The sequence below is a fragment of the Chiroxiphia lanceolata genome, chromosome 1 (genome assembly GCF_009829145.1).
Source record: "Chiroxiphia lanceolata isolate bChiLan1 chromosome 1, bChiLan1.pri, whole genome shotgun sequence".
NCBI classification, from domain to species: domain Eukaryota; kingdom Metazoa; phylum Chordata; class Aves; order Passeriformes; family Pipridae; genus Chiroxiphia; species Chiroxiphia lanceolata.
In genome coordinates, this window is record NC_045637.1 from 145,950,162 (window position 1) to 145,966,690 (window position 16,529).

General features: G+C 39.9%; 1 protein-coding gene across 1 annotated transcript in view; it reads left to right on the forward strand.

The window, feature by feature from the left end:
* The first annotated feature begins 341 nt into the window (after positions 1-341).
* Positions 342-16,529, forward strand: part of VIPR2 (vasoactive intestinal peptide receptor 2) — a 51,015-nt gene continuing 34,827 nt past the window's right edge. Inside the window, exons 1-3 of the mRNA XM_032705509.1 lie at positions 342-624; positions 3,514-3,616; positions 15,169-15,276. Coding sequence (XP_032561400.1) covers positions 574-624; positions 3,514-3,616; positions 15,169-15,276 — 262 coding nt within the window. The 5' untranslated portion in view covers positions 342-573. The remainder of the gene's footprint in view (positions 625-3,513; positions 3,617-15,168; positions 15,277-16,529) is intronic.

A 16,529-nucleotide genomic window follows, 5' to 3' on the forward strand; every position in this document is an offset into this window, starting at 1 on the left:
TGTTTTCACCAGCAAAAGGCACCCCAGTGTGGGCACCGGTGCGCTGTTGGGACGGGCACCCACCCAGCCGCCCTGCGCACTAATGCGTGGGAAGAGGGTGTTCTCCGGCTCCTCAAAGCGGGCAGCGAGGGGTAAGTGCCGTCCACAGCCCGGGAGCGCCGGGGAACCTCTGCGGGGCGACGGGATGGGCGGGATGGGCGTCCCGGCTGAGGGGAACGACCCGCACCTCTTATGGGGGGGAGCGACGGCGGCGGCGAGAGGGAGGAGGAGAAAAGGACGACGACGAGAGGGGCTGGGGAGACGCGGGCGGGCAGGAGCCGGGGGGCAGAGGAGGAGCTGAGCGCAGAGCGGCGGCGGGCACGGAAGCGGCGGGGCCGGGAGCTGGCGGCGGCCGGAGAGGGGGCAGGTGCCAGAGCCGCCCACCGCCGCTGCCCGCGGGGCGGGGGCGCCCCGGCAGAGCCCCCCGGGCCCTATGGTGCCACGGCGGGACCCGCACCCCGCTCGCCGCCTTCCGACGGGCCCCGCGGAGCGGCGCGGGGCAGCGCAGCCCGCCGGCCCCGGGAATCGGCGGGCATGAGGAACCTGCCGATCCTCCTCCTCTCGCTCTGCTGGAGCCTGGGGCGGGTAAGTCTCCCGTGCTCACGCGGCACAGGGTAAAACTCACTCCCTCCAGACCTTCGGCTGTTCCCCGAGGTGCCCGTGCGGAGCCTCCCGCGCGGGCGGTATCCCGCAGCTCCCCGGGCGGGGGCTCGGCGGCAGCCGCGGCAGGTGCGGCTCTAGGACATCGGTGCCTCCCGGGGGTCCCTGGGAGGGGATGTCGAGGGGAGCGGGTCCACAGCCCCCGCCGGGATCATCGGACGCTCCCTCTCCGCGCCCCCGGGGCAGGCTCCGTGCCCGCACCCGCAGCGGCGGTGCCGCCCCGCAACCTCGGGCGCTCCGCAGGGCCGGGACGGCTCCGCCCCGGCCCGGTCCCCATCCCCGCGGAGTGGGCACTTGTTCCCCGCAGTTTTCCCCGTGGCCGGTGGGCACCGATAGTTTGCGAAGAGTTTTCACGGAGCGCTGCCCCGGGGCGGTGCAGAGGGCCACTGGCGGTCATCGCGCGGGGAAAATCCAGGCCACTGGACTGAGACTTACAAAGCATTCAGATAACTGCAGTCTTCTTTAGGGTGCCTGCTTTTAGCATCTTTATATTTTCAAGAGTTTCTTTAAAAGTTTGTAAAAGTCAGTTACATTGGTGGAAACATGATATACAAAAAACCAAGTAGCCAACCAAAATCTGCCCTCTAAATCTAAATCTTTGGTGTTACTATATAACACCAAAAGTCAGGAAACCACGGTGAAAGTGAGTGTAAGCTGCTTGTCAGAGGAAATATTTATCCATTAAAACTACTGGTCTGGATGCCTCAGAAATTGTTAAGCTGCTTAAAATGCAGAGAGACTCCTCGGCTGGATTTCCAGCTCAATGTGTACCTTTACACTGCACAGCACACGCGGTTCTGTATTCATTGGTGACAAAGGATAAGCTACTCTTGGTTAAGCAGAGGGAAAGATAGATGAGCACCAGTCCTGAGAGGTGGTGAGCACCCTCAAAATGCATTTTGGAGGTCTTGATGTTTTTTGGGAAGTGATCAGAACCACATAGTGTTGAACCGTAAATCTCTTTTGCTTTGTGAAGCTGAACAAAACAGGTGTCTTAGAACACTGTGTAGTACAGTTTGACGTGCATCCCAGCTTTGAAAAGTAATGTTGTGTTACCTTCAGCTACCAGCAAATTTATCATTTCAAAGTAATCTTCGCTATTACGTCACTGATACTGGAAAACTTGCAGTTATTTAAGTACAAGAGAGAGTTGTTTATGCTGCTGGTTTCTTAACTGCAGTAGCTGCTTTGATTTATCCCTTATTTAACATTTCTATTTACTGGAACCTTCTTTTCCAAGAGCCAGTAATTATAGTACTTTTTGATGAGAAGGAAACCTACTGTTGGTTACTGAATGTTTGCAATTGGAAAAAGAAAAAATAAACCCAAAATATGTTATGTGAAATGAAAATGCTATTAAAAACATTATGTATACATGAGACTTTTATTTTACATAGGAGCTATCTGTAAAGTAGATAATACATAACAAAAGGTAGATATTTTCAGTATAATGCTGAACTTTCTATTACAAGTTCTAGACATTCTAATTTATGTTAAATATCTGTCTTTAAAAAGAAAAAACTCTGCACTGAAAACATAATTTCAACAGTAAACACAGAGAAAAGACAGGGAAAAGAACGTAAGATTCCAATGTTGTAGATGGTGTAATGAGACATTTGGAGAAGAGACAGATTTTTGTGAGTTTTAACAACAGTTCCTGCTGTTATGCTTATGGCTATTACACTGTATTTTTAAAAGCTGTGAAAGTGGCTGGTCCACAAAGAGCCTACAGAATCACCAGGTTCTCAGTCCTAGCTTTGGGCCCAAGGTTCTGGGTCCACAGTCACAGCTTAATTAAGTATTGTCATTTGAAAAAAATTACTGTGTAATGCATCAGAGATTGTTACCAAATTCTGTTATTAAATATCTTCCAAAAAAAAAGTGAGAGAAAAGAGAAAGAAACTTGGAAGGAGACCATCCTTTTCTTGGTAACTACAAGTGTGAGGATGAGTGAAGTACAGCGTATTTCCATTCTATTTATTTAGGATGTGATTTCATTTGAGTTAATCAAACTGTCTCATTAGCTCCGGTGATGTTTCCAACTTTCCCATTTGTCAGCTACTACAGTAGTTTCTTCCATGCACTCTCTTATGGACTCTGTGTGTCTCTCTGAATCCAACTGATTCCAGTACTGATTCTTCCCAGGATCTTGTTTCTCTCCCCAGTACTGCTACATCTGTCTCTTTCTGTGGACATGTATAACCTTTTCTTAAAATCAAAGAACTGGGGGCAGGGCTCAGAAGGAGTAAAGACATTAGTGCTTTAACTTTTAAGTAGTGGGGTTTTCTTCCTGAACAGCACTTGCTTGAATCAAATAATCATGCTCTGGGACCTCCAGGAGATAAAATATACATGGTGGAAAGGGGAAGAAAAGCAAAACTTAACATGTCAAAGTGAATGCAGTTTCATAAAGTTTCATGTTCTGTGATTTGTATTAAACTTTCAGCTTCCTAACCTACTACAAAGGGGGGGGAGGGGGGAAAAAGCAAATGTGTTTACTTTCCTGCTTCAGTTTAGCTCACAGTTTTTCTGGAGAAGGTCTCATGACATAATATTGGGGAATGTGCTAGAAAGCTAAATGAAATGCTACAGTAAGGAGCCACTGAATGCTAGTAGATTATTTCAACATTTTGCTATGAAAAGTCAATGTGTGAGAAGCTAAAATGGGCACTGAGTGTGTTAAAAAATGCCAGCACGTGCTTGGGCAAAACCAGTGCCAGTGAAAGCTGTGGCTTTCCTTATTGGTAGTTGCATTCTTCATAAAGCGTTTTAATTCACATTTCAAGACAACACCCATTTGTTAATTTGACACAGGTGAATGGTATCCATCCAGAATGCAGATTTCAGTTGGAGATTCACAAGGAGGAAACAAGGTGCATGGAACTTCTAAAGAGTGCAAAGCCAGTGGACTACAACGGTAAGAGAAGATAAGCTGTAATGTACAGATAACTGGAGAACTGAAGATTTTCTCCTTCTACCTTCTTTAGTGTTGCAGTTGCGGTTTCCGTGCTTGTCTGTACTGTGCTGATGATTTTACGTTTTTTAGAATTCATGTGATTTTGCATTAAAGGTACACCTGCAGCAAGGATGTTGTGAGAGGTGTGCCAGGGGCTGGTATTTTCTGACTGGCAGGGGAACTGCAGGCTGGTGACGATGGCACCAGCAGAAAGAACAAATCTGAGGAAAAGCTGAAAGCCTTGGATCCAAGCATCTCTCTCTAGTTATGTTGAAAGTAAAGTACTAGTGGTAGGAATGATCTCTGGGTTTCCCAGGCAGACGATGTTTCAGACAGAAGATCAGATTCACACCCAGAGTACCATGGAGTTGTGCAAAGGAAAAGCTGGACAGTAGTGTTACATCCAAAAGACAAACTCTCCGTTACTTTATTGTTTTTATTTTCTTTCTGCATAGAAAGATAAATACATAGCAAACTGTAATTTAATGGAAGAAAGAAGGAGTAATAGATGTAGTTAATTTTTTCATTTTGAATTTTTATGGGTTTTTTTAGATTTTATTAGATTTCTTTGCTACATTTTCGTGTGAGCAGAACAAAATTCTATGGAAAAATGACATTTTTTCTTGTAGGTTGAAGCTGATGTTAAAATTATTTGTTCAGCAAGCAGAATACAAAGGCAACAGATAAATTCAGTTGGGTGGTACGTAGGTTATTTGTCTTTTTTTGTGTTCAATCTGTTTTAAATGCACTCTGAAGATGATTACAGGACCTCAGAGACCTACCATCTGCAGCGTCCTTCGAGCATAAACATGAGTCTCAACTTATGATGCTTTCTCCCCCTCTCCTTGATTTAAATGTGTAACTCCCTCAGTGCATACTCTAATATACAATATAGTTTATATACAATAAAATAATTCAAAGGATCATCAACAGTTTGTATTTTACCATAATTTCATCTTTATATTAATCTAGATCACTAATTAGAAAAATCCAAAACCTTACTGGAACAATTCATCAAGATTTCTATTTTTTTATTTATGAGTGATGAAGAGAGATGGCTGTTACATAAATAATATTATTGTGCAGCCAGATGGAGAACTAATTAGTAGCCCAGCTTAACGAATGGAATCTTGAATTATTAAATTCACCGTTAGCTGTTATAAGGCTTTGAAAGTCAAGCTTTCCTCAAGATACACTTTTGTCATCCAGATGCTAGATGGTTCCAAGGGTATCCTTGTGATGCATACCAGTTTTATTTTGGGTTCCCTAGGGGAAGAAATAAGTTTTCTGTCAATATTTTCTTCCCAGCCTCTTTTCACTGGAAGAGGGGTGCCTCCTGAAGGCAAACTGCTGTGAAAGAACTTCATGTCTTGGAAGGACACAGTATGTCTGGTGTTGACTCAACTCTGCAGATAGTGATAAAACAGCAGTGGAAGGATTTATGTATTTTACTGAATTCCTGTCTGAAACTAAAGGAATATTCCCTTCTATTCGTGACTGGAATAAAGTCCCTGTGGTAATGAACCTTTACAACTCTATGTTTAGTGTTACAGGAGAATTTGTTCTATGCTTCGTGTTATAGATACCCTTACCAAGAACCTTTAGAGAGTAGCCTATGTTAAATATATGTATTTGTATAGCAAAAATAGCCATTATCTCTGTGTCCTTATTTTCCTAATAAGCTCTCTCTAATCATACAAAGATGTAAGGACTATTTTGAAAAATAATACTCTGACTGCTGATAAAGAAGAATTACTAATGCAAATTGGCAAGCTGGAACTAGCCCAAGTCCTAGCTCCACGTGTAACTTGTAGGACATTTGAAACATAGCTCCTTATAATAAATTCAGAACTGTTATTTCACTTTTTCCTGAATGGGAAAGATCATTATACTGCCTTTGTCGTGCTTTGCTAACTTTATTGTGTGCTACCTGACTTACAAAAGCTGGAAAAAAATCTGAATGTACTGTCTTGAATTTGAAAATAAAGGTTCCCTAAGGTTTTCCACCAAAGGCTTGGGCCTCCATTGTCAAAATGAGTGGAACATTTTCATTAACTTACTGGGGACCTGAGAAACCTTCATACTTCTATGTCACATGCACCAGAATATGGCTGGCATGCATAGCTACTGAATTTTGGAGGATCCAGATTATATGGGACAGTCAGCTTCTCCTTTGACATAGATGGCAATTATGTATTGAATACCTTATCTAATCTTCTCAGCTCCCAGTTAGGGAGGCATAAAGGAAATATTTAAAAGCTGTGAAAGTTGGGGTTTTTTTGACATCATAAAATGATCTTATAGTCATCTTGCTTGAGCTGCATCATGACATGGGCTGAAGAACTTCACTGAGTAATTACTGTAGCGCACTTAAAATCCCTGACTATGAAGTCTATAAAGGACTTGCTTACTCTATGGTTTAATAAAGCAATAGCGTGTTTTGCAAAGAAACACTTTATAAAGACTGTGTAAATATCCTTTGAACAATGCTAAAGATATACTAAACCCACAGGACCCGGTTGGTCTGAGACATCCACACCTCTTGCTTTGTACCCTTTGGGGGATTTTCAGGCATTAGCACATACTTTTCCATTAGTGGACAGCATTACACTCCATTTAGGGAAGAAGTCACTCTCCAAAGATCTGTGGCAGTGCCTTCCTCTCTGTGGTGCTCTTTAGCACATCTAGTTGTTTATTTTATGAAGACTGCATTAGCATCTATCCACATTTGTTTTCTTCTTTCCACCTATAATTTGGCCCCTGAGGTATGGATGCACCTTAGCTGAGAGCCTGGGAGAGGGGTTTTTTTTGCAAACTTATTTTTGAAGGGCAGATTAATGCATTATAAATAGTTCATAATAGCAACAGATTTTGAGGTCCATATGGAAAAAAACTAATCTGTTTTTTATCTGCTACCCATGTCATCTTCTTACAAAAAAAATAGAAAGCTCCCAATAAAGGGAATGAAAAGACACAAAAATTGTCTTCCAAATTGCTGCAAATTTCTGTCTTTATTCAGTATTTAGAATTTTCCCTTATAAAGTAACTGACTCATTTCTGTTCACCTTTAAATGAAAAATGAAAACTTACCATCAAAAATGTTAAAACTCAGTCAGTAGGCTTTTTAAGAAGGTTTACAACAAAAAGTTCTTAAAAGATTTCATTATGAAAAAATGAAGTCTAGGGGTTTTTTATTCATCTTGGACTGAATGATTGCACAATTAGATGTGTCTTTTTGGAATTTGCTTTCCAAAATGTGTTTTTGTGAGACCGTGTGTCAGACAACATTTTTAATTTTAGATATGACATCTTGACTTTGAGGAAGGGATGTAGAAAAAAAGGAAAATGGCTTTGGAAAGAATTTCATAAACCTCTCAAAGAGAAACTTCATAACTCAGCTAGTAATGGGAAATTAAAATAGACAAGACTACCAGAATGATGTTATTAGTTATTCATAAATTTAAAGCAAGAGGGACCAATGTTGCTATATAATCCAGTCTCCTGAATTACTCTGTCAGTAGAATTTCACTCAGTGATTCCAGCACTGAGCTCCAGATCTTGTGGCTGAAACAGAGCACATTTTTCTGAAAGCTCTTCAGAACAGTGGGATGAATATTCAAAAGCTGAAGCTATGACAAGTTGTCCAAAAGTTTTTTATCCAACTAATTTAGCTATTAAGGTTATTTCTGCAGTAAGAAAGTGCCTTTACACACACCCAACACACCGCACCCCCCTATATCTGTGTATAACACACACACCTCTGTGTATAACAAGGCCAACCTGACAATCACTCTCTCCTCCACATTAGTAAATAGAAGACTTATACAGAACCAGATGAGGCCTTTCTCTTGCTACATGAAAAGAAACCTCCTCAAGGTTCCCCTTTCTTTATCCTCCCTGTCTCATCAAGGTCTTGCATCAGGTTTTGTTTGATTTTGCAGCTATTTTCTCTGCAAAACGAGTCACTATTTCAACCTGCAGTGTTGCTTACAGCAATCTGATGTAGCATTCAAAGTAGAATTAAATGAGATAGTGGGATCATGGAACTTCTTTCATGCAGTACCAGTAGCTCTTGGTAGAACAACTTTAGCTTTCTTGAATCTCTGTGCTGCTGCTTTTCTAGCTGTAGTAGACATGTTGCTACTTTCTGGTTCACACATTTTTTTTTTATGAAGGGAGCTGAAGGGACTGCTTTGGGTGTTTGAGTGCTTTGGCTTTCATTAATTGAAGTGTCATCATTAATGACACCACATGAAACTGAGCATCCTCATGGTGTTGACAATGTCTGGGCTTTGTGTAAGCTGTATTTAATTATTTGAGGGCAGAAGAGAGGCAGAGCTGGTTCATCTTTTGAGGAGGCTGGGTGAGAAAGGTGGGAAAGAACTGTGAATGAAAGGAGTTGCCTACTGAAAAATAACCAACAGGAAATAAAATGATGAAGACAAGAAAATGTCCTGATCAGCCTCATTCAAAAATCTCACATAATAAATGTTACTAAGAGTGGCAGTAACAAACTCTTTTGGAAGGAAGAGAAGCAACACTTGTCCGCAATGATTTTGAAGACCTGAAATTTCAACTCCACCCAAAATGTAAATAGAAATTTAGCAGTAGACATTAATAAATGGCATTTGTATTCCAAGGAAAGCGAACAGCCATTAGTGAACTTATGTTTTCCAGAAGACTCTGAAAGAAATACTGCCCTGCATGGTTTTGCACTTCAGTCCTGATAAAGACAGCTGTGGCCATGGCAGTCCACTCTCCATGACATCCAAAATTCAAATATCACAAGGAAAAAATCTTCAGTACCAGAACACTGAAAAAGTTCCAGCCTAATAGAACAGATAGCAGATGGGTTAGACATAATACAAACTAGCAGAAATATAAGGTCCAAGTGCTTTACGGAGACTTTTAATGTTTTGTGGTGGTGTTTATACAAACTGGAGATTGACATTTATTGGTATTTTTGGAAGAATGTACAGGGTGTCAAAATTGTGTCAACAGGAAGGTGAAGGCACCTCTTACAGCTTTGTCTGTACATCCATTGAATAAGAATAGAAAACAGCATTCTGATGGTATTAATAAAATGCTGTCCAGTCAAACAAAAATAAATGCTCTTGTCTCCAAAGGACATTTTGAGTGATTGGAAAGCAGAATTTACTTGGAAAATTTGGAGAAAGATCTGTTTTCTTTTTTGTGAGGGGTGTTTCTTTTGAAGTTTTTTGCTGATAACTTCTGTATTTCCTTATAGAACCCTAAAAATATGTAAATTTCATTAAATTTAAAATTGGCTATTAGATTTTTGATTCTCTAGTGGGAAACTGTTCTTCAAAAGAAAAATAAGACATTTTTTCTGAAGTGTTTAATTTAGTGAAAAGCCAGAAAATCCTCAGAAATCTCAGAAACAGTATTTTTACTGTTACTGGTAGTAGAGTTGGCTTTTGAAAAACCTATGAGCTGCAAACATTTTAGGTGAATATGAGATAAACTCTCTTGGTTTGATCATTCCTTTAACTGGTTCAACCTAATATATACCGTAGACTTCCAAAATTGTGTTTGCTGTCTACGAGTAGTGTTTGTTAATTAAAAATTTTTACATTTCCTCAGTATTTCCGACTAATTGGAGCTGCCTCCTGACTACTTTGCAACCAGTGTTTTCATTTTCACATGACTTGGAGTACAAGCAGGCAGCTCCACGCAGAGGGGCTCTGGGGGGCCCTGGGCAGGCAGGGTCCATCCAGGCCAGGGCAGCTGGAGAACAACCAAGGGTAGCCCCAGCCTCAGACACGTGCCACCTCCCTGGGACAGGGACAGCAGTGGACATTAGCCCGCAGGCGGAGGGTCAGGTTCTGGCCTGGCACAGGAAACCAGGATCAGGGACAACCCTGAGATGTCTGGGCAGAGGCAGACACAGGTCTGCTCTGAGGAGGCTGAATCAGGTGCCACATGAAGGTCCAGACCTGAGCGTGGATGGGGCTCTGGGCAGGGCCATCACAGCCCATTTGTGCACTCAGGACCCTGACAAAAGCAGATGGCAAATAATTTCAGTGAAGTATTGTGGAGCAACAGGTTTTTTGCACCTGTCCTATTCCTATTGCTGCTCTAAGCAGTTCTGCTGCTTTGCTTCCAGTTTGCCAGCTTGCTATTTCTCTAACACCGCCTTTTCTTTTCTTTTTTATCACTGGTGTAAAAATGCAAAAAGAATGTCAGTCTGTGTATGATCATAGTTCCATGCAACCTAAGTTACATGCTGTGGTGTACAGACCTGCAATCTAGAAATCATTGCCCATAAGAGGTGAGATGGCTCCTGCTCTGTCAAGTTAAATACAAAAATCAAAACATTTCCCTGTTTGAAAAATAAACCCAAGGCTAGCTGTCAACTTTCTGACTCATCTTCATAGCCTCTCTTGTTTCATGTTTCATGCACGCCTAGACAGCGAAAAAATGCTAAAGGTCCCTTGGAAGTAGCAATTTTTAAATCCAAATGCAAAGTGCCACCTAGTGGTTTCATATATACAAAATATGTCTATAAACAAAATTTTCTAGAGCAAGCCCAGTGTCTCATGTCTTTATAGATGAAGAAGCACAAGCAGGTAAGTGAACTTGTTGCTCAAAGACTGGGTCTCAAAGAGCAGGATGACGAATGTGGTGGCAGTACTTATGTAAGCTGAAGAAAATAAGAAACAAAACGTAGTTTATAGTCTGTTATGTTTCCTTTCGTTATGAAGTATCTGCAAATGCATCACAAGCATTCAAGACCAAACATTCAAATAAAGTAAGTGATCTCATTGAAACCAGCTAACAATAACAATAACATCTGCAGTATCATCTAGAGAAATAGGAGGGAGGATCAGTAGAGGAGAACTTTTGAGTAACTGAGCAACAGTTTTCTGAGAATTTTGGTTGTTTCCTTGGATATGCTGTGAATGACATATCAGTGAAATAAATTATACAAATGAAGAGATTGTAAAGGGATTGTTATACGTAGGGTGCAGTAATGTTCTTCTAGACACCATAGAAACAGGGATGAAGAACCTTTTGTTTTTTTCCCTTTGCCAGTCTTGCTAGCAGCTCTCATAGTTTAACCCCAGCCACCTATCAAGTGTCATGAGGCCATGTGTTCACTCCCCACCAGTGGGATCAGGGAGAGCACTGGAGGGGTAACAGCTGAAAAACTCATGGGTTGAGATAAAGACAGTTTAGTAGGGAAAGCAAAAGCCATGCATGAAAGCAAAGCAAGGGATTAAATCACTGCTTCGCAAGGGCAGGCAGGTGTTTGGTCATCCCCAGGACAGCAGGGTCCCATCACATGTAACTTGGGAAGACAAACACCATCAGTCCAAATGTCTCCCACTTCCTCCTTCTTCCTCCCACTTTACATACTGAGCATGATGTCATTTAGCCTGGAATATCCCTTTTGTCAGTTGGGTCATCTGTCCTGGCTGTATCTCCTCTCAACCCCCCAGGCACCCCCAACTTCCTCACCAGTGTGGCTGCACGAAAAGCTGAAGAGGCCTTGGCTCTGTGAAAGCCCTGCTCAGCAATAAAAAAAACATCTCTGTATTATTAACACTCTGTTCAGCACAAATCTCAAACACAGCCCATACTAGCAACTGTGAAGAAAATTAACTCTGTACCAGCCAAAACCAGCACAATAGTTAAGGAAGAAGGTAAAGGATATAACACTAGACATGCAGAAACAGTTGAGGAGCTAACACAGATCAAGAGCTGGATTGGTTTTATGTGCGTACATATCAAAGTGAAAGGACAAAACCACTCAATGCTTGAGAATTTATTGAAGCAGTATGCAAATATAGAGACTAATTCCACCAATGAACATAAAAGAATAAAGGTGTACATTAATATACCTTTGGATATTTGAAACATTTTAAAAATATTATAAATAAAAAAAATTGCAGACATTATATGAAATAAACATTGTAGCAATTTAAGTTTTGCTTAAAAAGTTAGATGCTTTATATAAAAATTATCATTTTATTGGTAAAATTCTTACCAGAACTAAAATTTAAAACTTATTTAAAGATGTAATTATGAATATTTTGTCTCTTACTTGATTAATATCCTTCGGAGACAGTAGGAAACTGTCCTGTAATGTGAAAGATGGATAAAATTTCCAGAGAATAAGAGTTTACATAATGATTTTACGAATGCAGCAGTGACCGATGACAGTCCAGAAATCCTAAAACTGAATGAATTAATGGCTGGACAGATAGCATACAGTGAGTAGAGAGGAGAATATCAAGTTTGATCAAGTAGAAATTCTATGTACAGAAAGAGAAACATTTAGGACAGTATTTACCACACCTTTATGTTCCAAAAGTGTGGTATTTAAAGCACCATAGACTGCTTTGTAGTCGCTGGAAAGCAACAAGCAATTGTTGTGAGCAATTAATCTGGCCTAATTTCATGTGGTTTAGGATGAAGTGAATTGTTGTCTGTCGCTCTCTGATGTATGTCATTGTATATGTCATTGTTGCAAAAAGTTACCATGGTGGATGAAGAGCAGTATCTACTTGAAGACCTCTGAAACTCCACCAAGATCTACAGTTGTGCCACATCTTTAATTTCCAAGACCAGTAGGAAATAAATTGCTAGTTTCTATTGTGCACAGTTAAGCTCGTGCTGTAGAAAAGAGATGTGTTTTTGGGATGGAAGAGACAGATTGATACAAGTGCAGTAAGAGTGGACTTGTTAATCGTATCCCACCTTTGCATTAGGGTATGTTTTCATAAGAGAAGAAAAAGGTATATGACTGCAATATTGCTAAAAATCTAGCAGCATTCAGCATTCACACCTAGTCCAGTTTTCAGACCCCCAGTGTAGTCATTCAGTGACCATAAATGCCTCCGGGACATTTCAGCAGTTTTCTCAGATTTCCCATACCATAATAACTAAGTCTGTAAATATGTATAACCTGAGGCTTAATATTGTTGGAATTCTGATGACAGCAACTGCAGTTTTTGATTGCATTTGAGTGTAGTCTAGATGTAGGAAATATATCTTTGGTGTTATTTCATTCATTTGATTTAAGGAGTCTGAAAAAGCATCATCCTCTCCTGTGCCGTAGGTGCCTGTAAAGTCTAAAATACTGAGGTAAAAGAGAGGTAAAAAACACATTCCCTGGAAACTATTGTGAAATTTTGAACATTAAAAACTTGCATACTGAGTTCCTTCCAGCAAGCTTCAAGATCTGATGCAAATTGTGTTGATTAATTTTGGTAAGCATAGGATTTGGACTTCAACTTTTCCATATAATATTACATCTAATTGAGGCTTGAGTAAGAGTTTTAAGTGGTTTTTTTGTGGCAAATGTACAAATGGAGCTCTGAAGTCTACGTTGTTCAGCTACCTGTTTAGTAAAACCTTAGCCCAGTCCATATAACAGCATAACAAAAATTTATAAAGGCCTCTGAACTTGTTTGCACATTACTGCAGCAAATCCATCATCTTATATTAAACAAAAGGGAAAATTTGTGAAAGTCATCAGCTTCTTTGGGTGTGCATCAACACTTTCGTGACTCACCTCAGCTCTCACTTTTAGTGGAAATGGAGATGAAATAGGAAGGTCTGAAGTACTACAAGATGATGATTAATCTTGTGTCCTCCAGGGCTTGTTTATGCTGGATCATGCAGTCCAACCATCAAAGCCAAAAGAGTTTCATTTTATCACTGTGGTTCTGAGTGCTGACAGATGAAGAAAATAGTTTCTTTGTCTTTCTGATTATTTGTATGTCGTGTTGTTGATGTTGTTTCTGGCTTAAAATCAATTGGGAAGGAAACATCATCTGAATTGGCTGAGGTAAACATTCTTTTATTTTGCATAAGCCCCAGTGCTGCATCACAGAGATTTGGACTTGATCTTGACCCAAAACTGCAACTCAGGAAGTACCCATGCATGTTGAAGTTCTGTTGACTTCAAAGGCTATGAAGGTGACTTGCTCAGATGTAAACCTCTTAAATTGCATAGGGATGGCCAAGTCAACATCAGAGATATCTCAGGGATACTGTTAGTAACACCAAAAGAAGCTGATCCAGCATACAAGGCAATGGAATAAGGCATTACTTTATCTACAGAGATAAACTTTGTGAAGTTTCCCTTTAGTAATCCGTTATTTTTGGCATCATCCTTCTGAATATAGAACAGATGCTGCATTTAGAACTGTGCAATACTAAGAGGGAAGAAAGACGCAATCCCCATGAGCAAGTGTTTCTTCTGGAGAATAGCACTTGCTTGGGAAACTGTATACAGAGGGCTCTATGGAATTGGTGACCAAATGCAGAATTTCCTCCATCCTCCTCCTCTTATCTTCATTCGTCATCTCCAAACCCTGTTCTTGGTACCACAGAGGCTCCCTCCCAGCTATCACACTTAGATGGATGTCTTCCAAAGGAAAGCAAGGCCCATGGGAATGCTGTGCCACTGGCTTTTCTTCTTGCTGCACTAGGACACACCCCGGGGACAAATCCAACTGCTGGGCCTGTAACACATTCTTCAGTTCCCTAGTTTATGTGCACTTTGAAAATAACTTAAACTTTGAAAGCAAGATGCTGCACATTTTATGTCAACACAAGCTGTCCAAGTTTAATTGCACTAATATGGTCTAATACAAATATAGAACTTCTAAATATTCTTTTTCCAGCTTCATTGAACTCATGTGGCTTGATTTTGAGCATGACCTCACTAGCACAGAATAAATTAACAGTGAATTGCTAATACTATAAATATTCTGAAGAACAGTATGGATGTGAGCAGTTCCTAATCCAAGTTTTATATTCTCTACTGAAAGGAACAAACTGTCTCTTAGACTTCTAATAATCTCATGGACATAATGCTGGTAGGATAAAAGTTTTATTTTTCTCTTTAGCATTAGTTACAAATTTAAATTTTCAATTGCCTTATTTGAAGACATAAATACCCAGAGTTTTGCACATGATTTTTTTTTGAGATAACTTGAACTGTGATAATATGAATAACATTTCCTTACTTTTTTGTCCTCCTAAGGCTTATATCCGGAAACTTTCATCACTCTTTGCTTAGCTTAGAAGACATGGATTATAGATAGACACCTTTAAACATGGTATGGTTGAGCCATGTTGACTCCAACAAACTACTTAAATATTTCTTTGTGATGTTCAATCTGCAGATAGAAAAGTCCATTTTGTGATTAAGAGATTCTCAAAATTTTGCAGTTCTTAATAATCCATATCAATGCTTGGAAGTTATTTTTTAACCATTTCTTACTGTTTCTTAGCATCCTCACGTCACAATGATATAGTTTTAATGAAACATTTCACAAACAATATATTAATCAGCAGAATCTTATGATTTCCTTAACATTTTCATAGAAAACGACATCTTTGCAGCTTTCTTGAAAGAATCTAACATTTCTTGAACCACTTATCCAAAACTTCCACCAGGTCTTTATAACGTAAGTACAGTAGAGTGATTTGGACCATACTGAGCTTTCAAGTCTGTTACTGCTGGTTTTTTTCAGGATGTGTTGGAGTTTGGGATAACATCACCTGTTGGCGTCCTGCAAAGATTGGAGAGACTGTCACTGTCCCTTGCCCAAAAGTGTTTAGCCTTTTTTCTGGAAAACCAGGTATTTTATTTTAAGTTGCACTTTTGCTGGCTTCTTTCTGGTATTTTGTAACATCATGTGCTAAAAATTGTTTATTTGGAATTTTTATTTTCTTTTTTAAGAGTTAAAATTCTTTTCAGAGCCGTTCGTGATACACCATGAAAAGACCAAATTGTCATCTTTGTGGTCTGTACAGTGTTCTTTGAGCCACATACTAAATATATATTCTAATACAGTGACACTCATCAAGTCTGGAGACATTGTTTGCTCTTTTTTCACCTATTTTTGATTATTATTAAGGTATCTGAGCCTGACTGACATTTCTAACAGCTGCCAGAAGATCATATGCAGATTGTCCCTTCTGTGATTAGGAGGGGAGCTCTGCCTTGCTATCACGAGAATAATGAGCCCACATTAACACATAATACCCAAAAATTATTGCTTTTGCAATTTAGGGTAGTTATTATGAAACCTTTTATTCCGCCGTTTAATAGAGCTTAAAAAGAGCTCATCAGTGCCTCAGACTGTTTTAAATCTACCATATTCTGCACCATCTTGTCAATTCATCTTGCTGTGGTTTCATTTTGCACTATGGCATGTTAGTGGGGTTTTGGAAATAGATGATGCACACAGAGTATTTCATAATGCAGCAGGAAAAATCTTATCCCCATTGCTCAGGTGAGAAACTGTCGTCATGAGGAGCTGGTGAAAAATGTGAAAGTCATCACAGTGATTTAATTCTGGTTTTGAGGTTAACTTGGGGTACGACTAAAATACCTTTATTCTCAAAACTGTTGATTAAATCTTGTTCCAGTAAAAAGTAGATAACTAAAACAATCTACACATGAGCAAAGGTTTTCATTCCTGAGGCTGGTGAATGTTGATTAGTTTATCATGGATAGTCTAAACAGTTTAAAAAGGGGAAAGTATGCGTTATCTTCACTAAATCTTATGAAATCTATAAAAGTATTCAAATGACTCAAACAAAGATATTAAGGTGTTGTCATGAGACAAGGCAAACTTATAAATATCAAAAATTCAAAATCTGAATTAAATCATTCTGCTTCTGTCTATTTGCCAGACAGAGCATGTACTCTCTCTCTGGAGTTTATTTCATAACTGTTAGTTATTATTACAACAATATTTTAATTTTACTATAAAACAAATATAAATATTTAAGTCTGAAACCTTCACAGTGCACTGCAACTCTGTTTCACCTTAGCACGGTGTCAGCACGACTGAAAGAGTCCTTCCTTTTTATAATTTTCTATAAT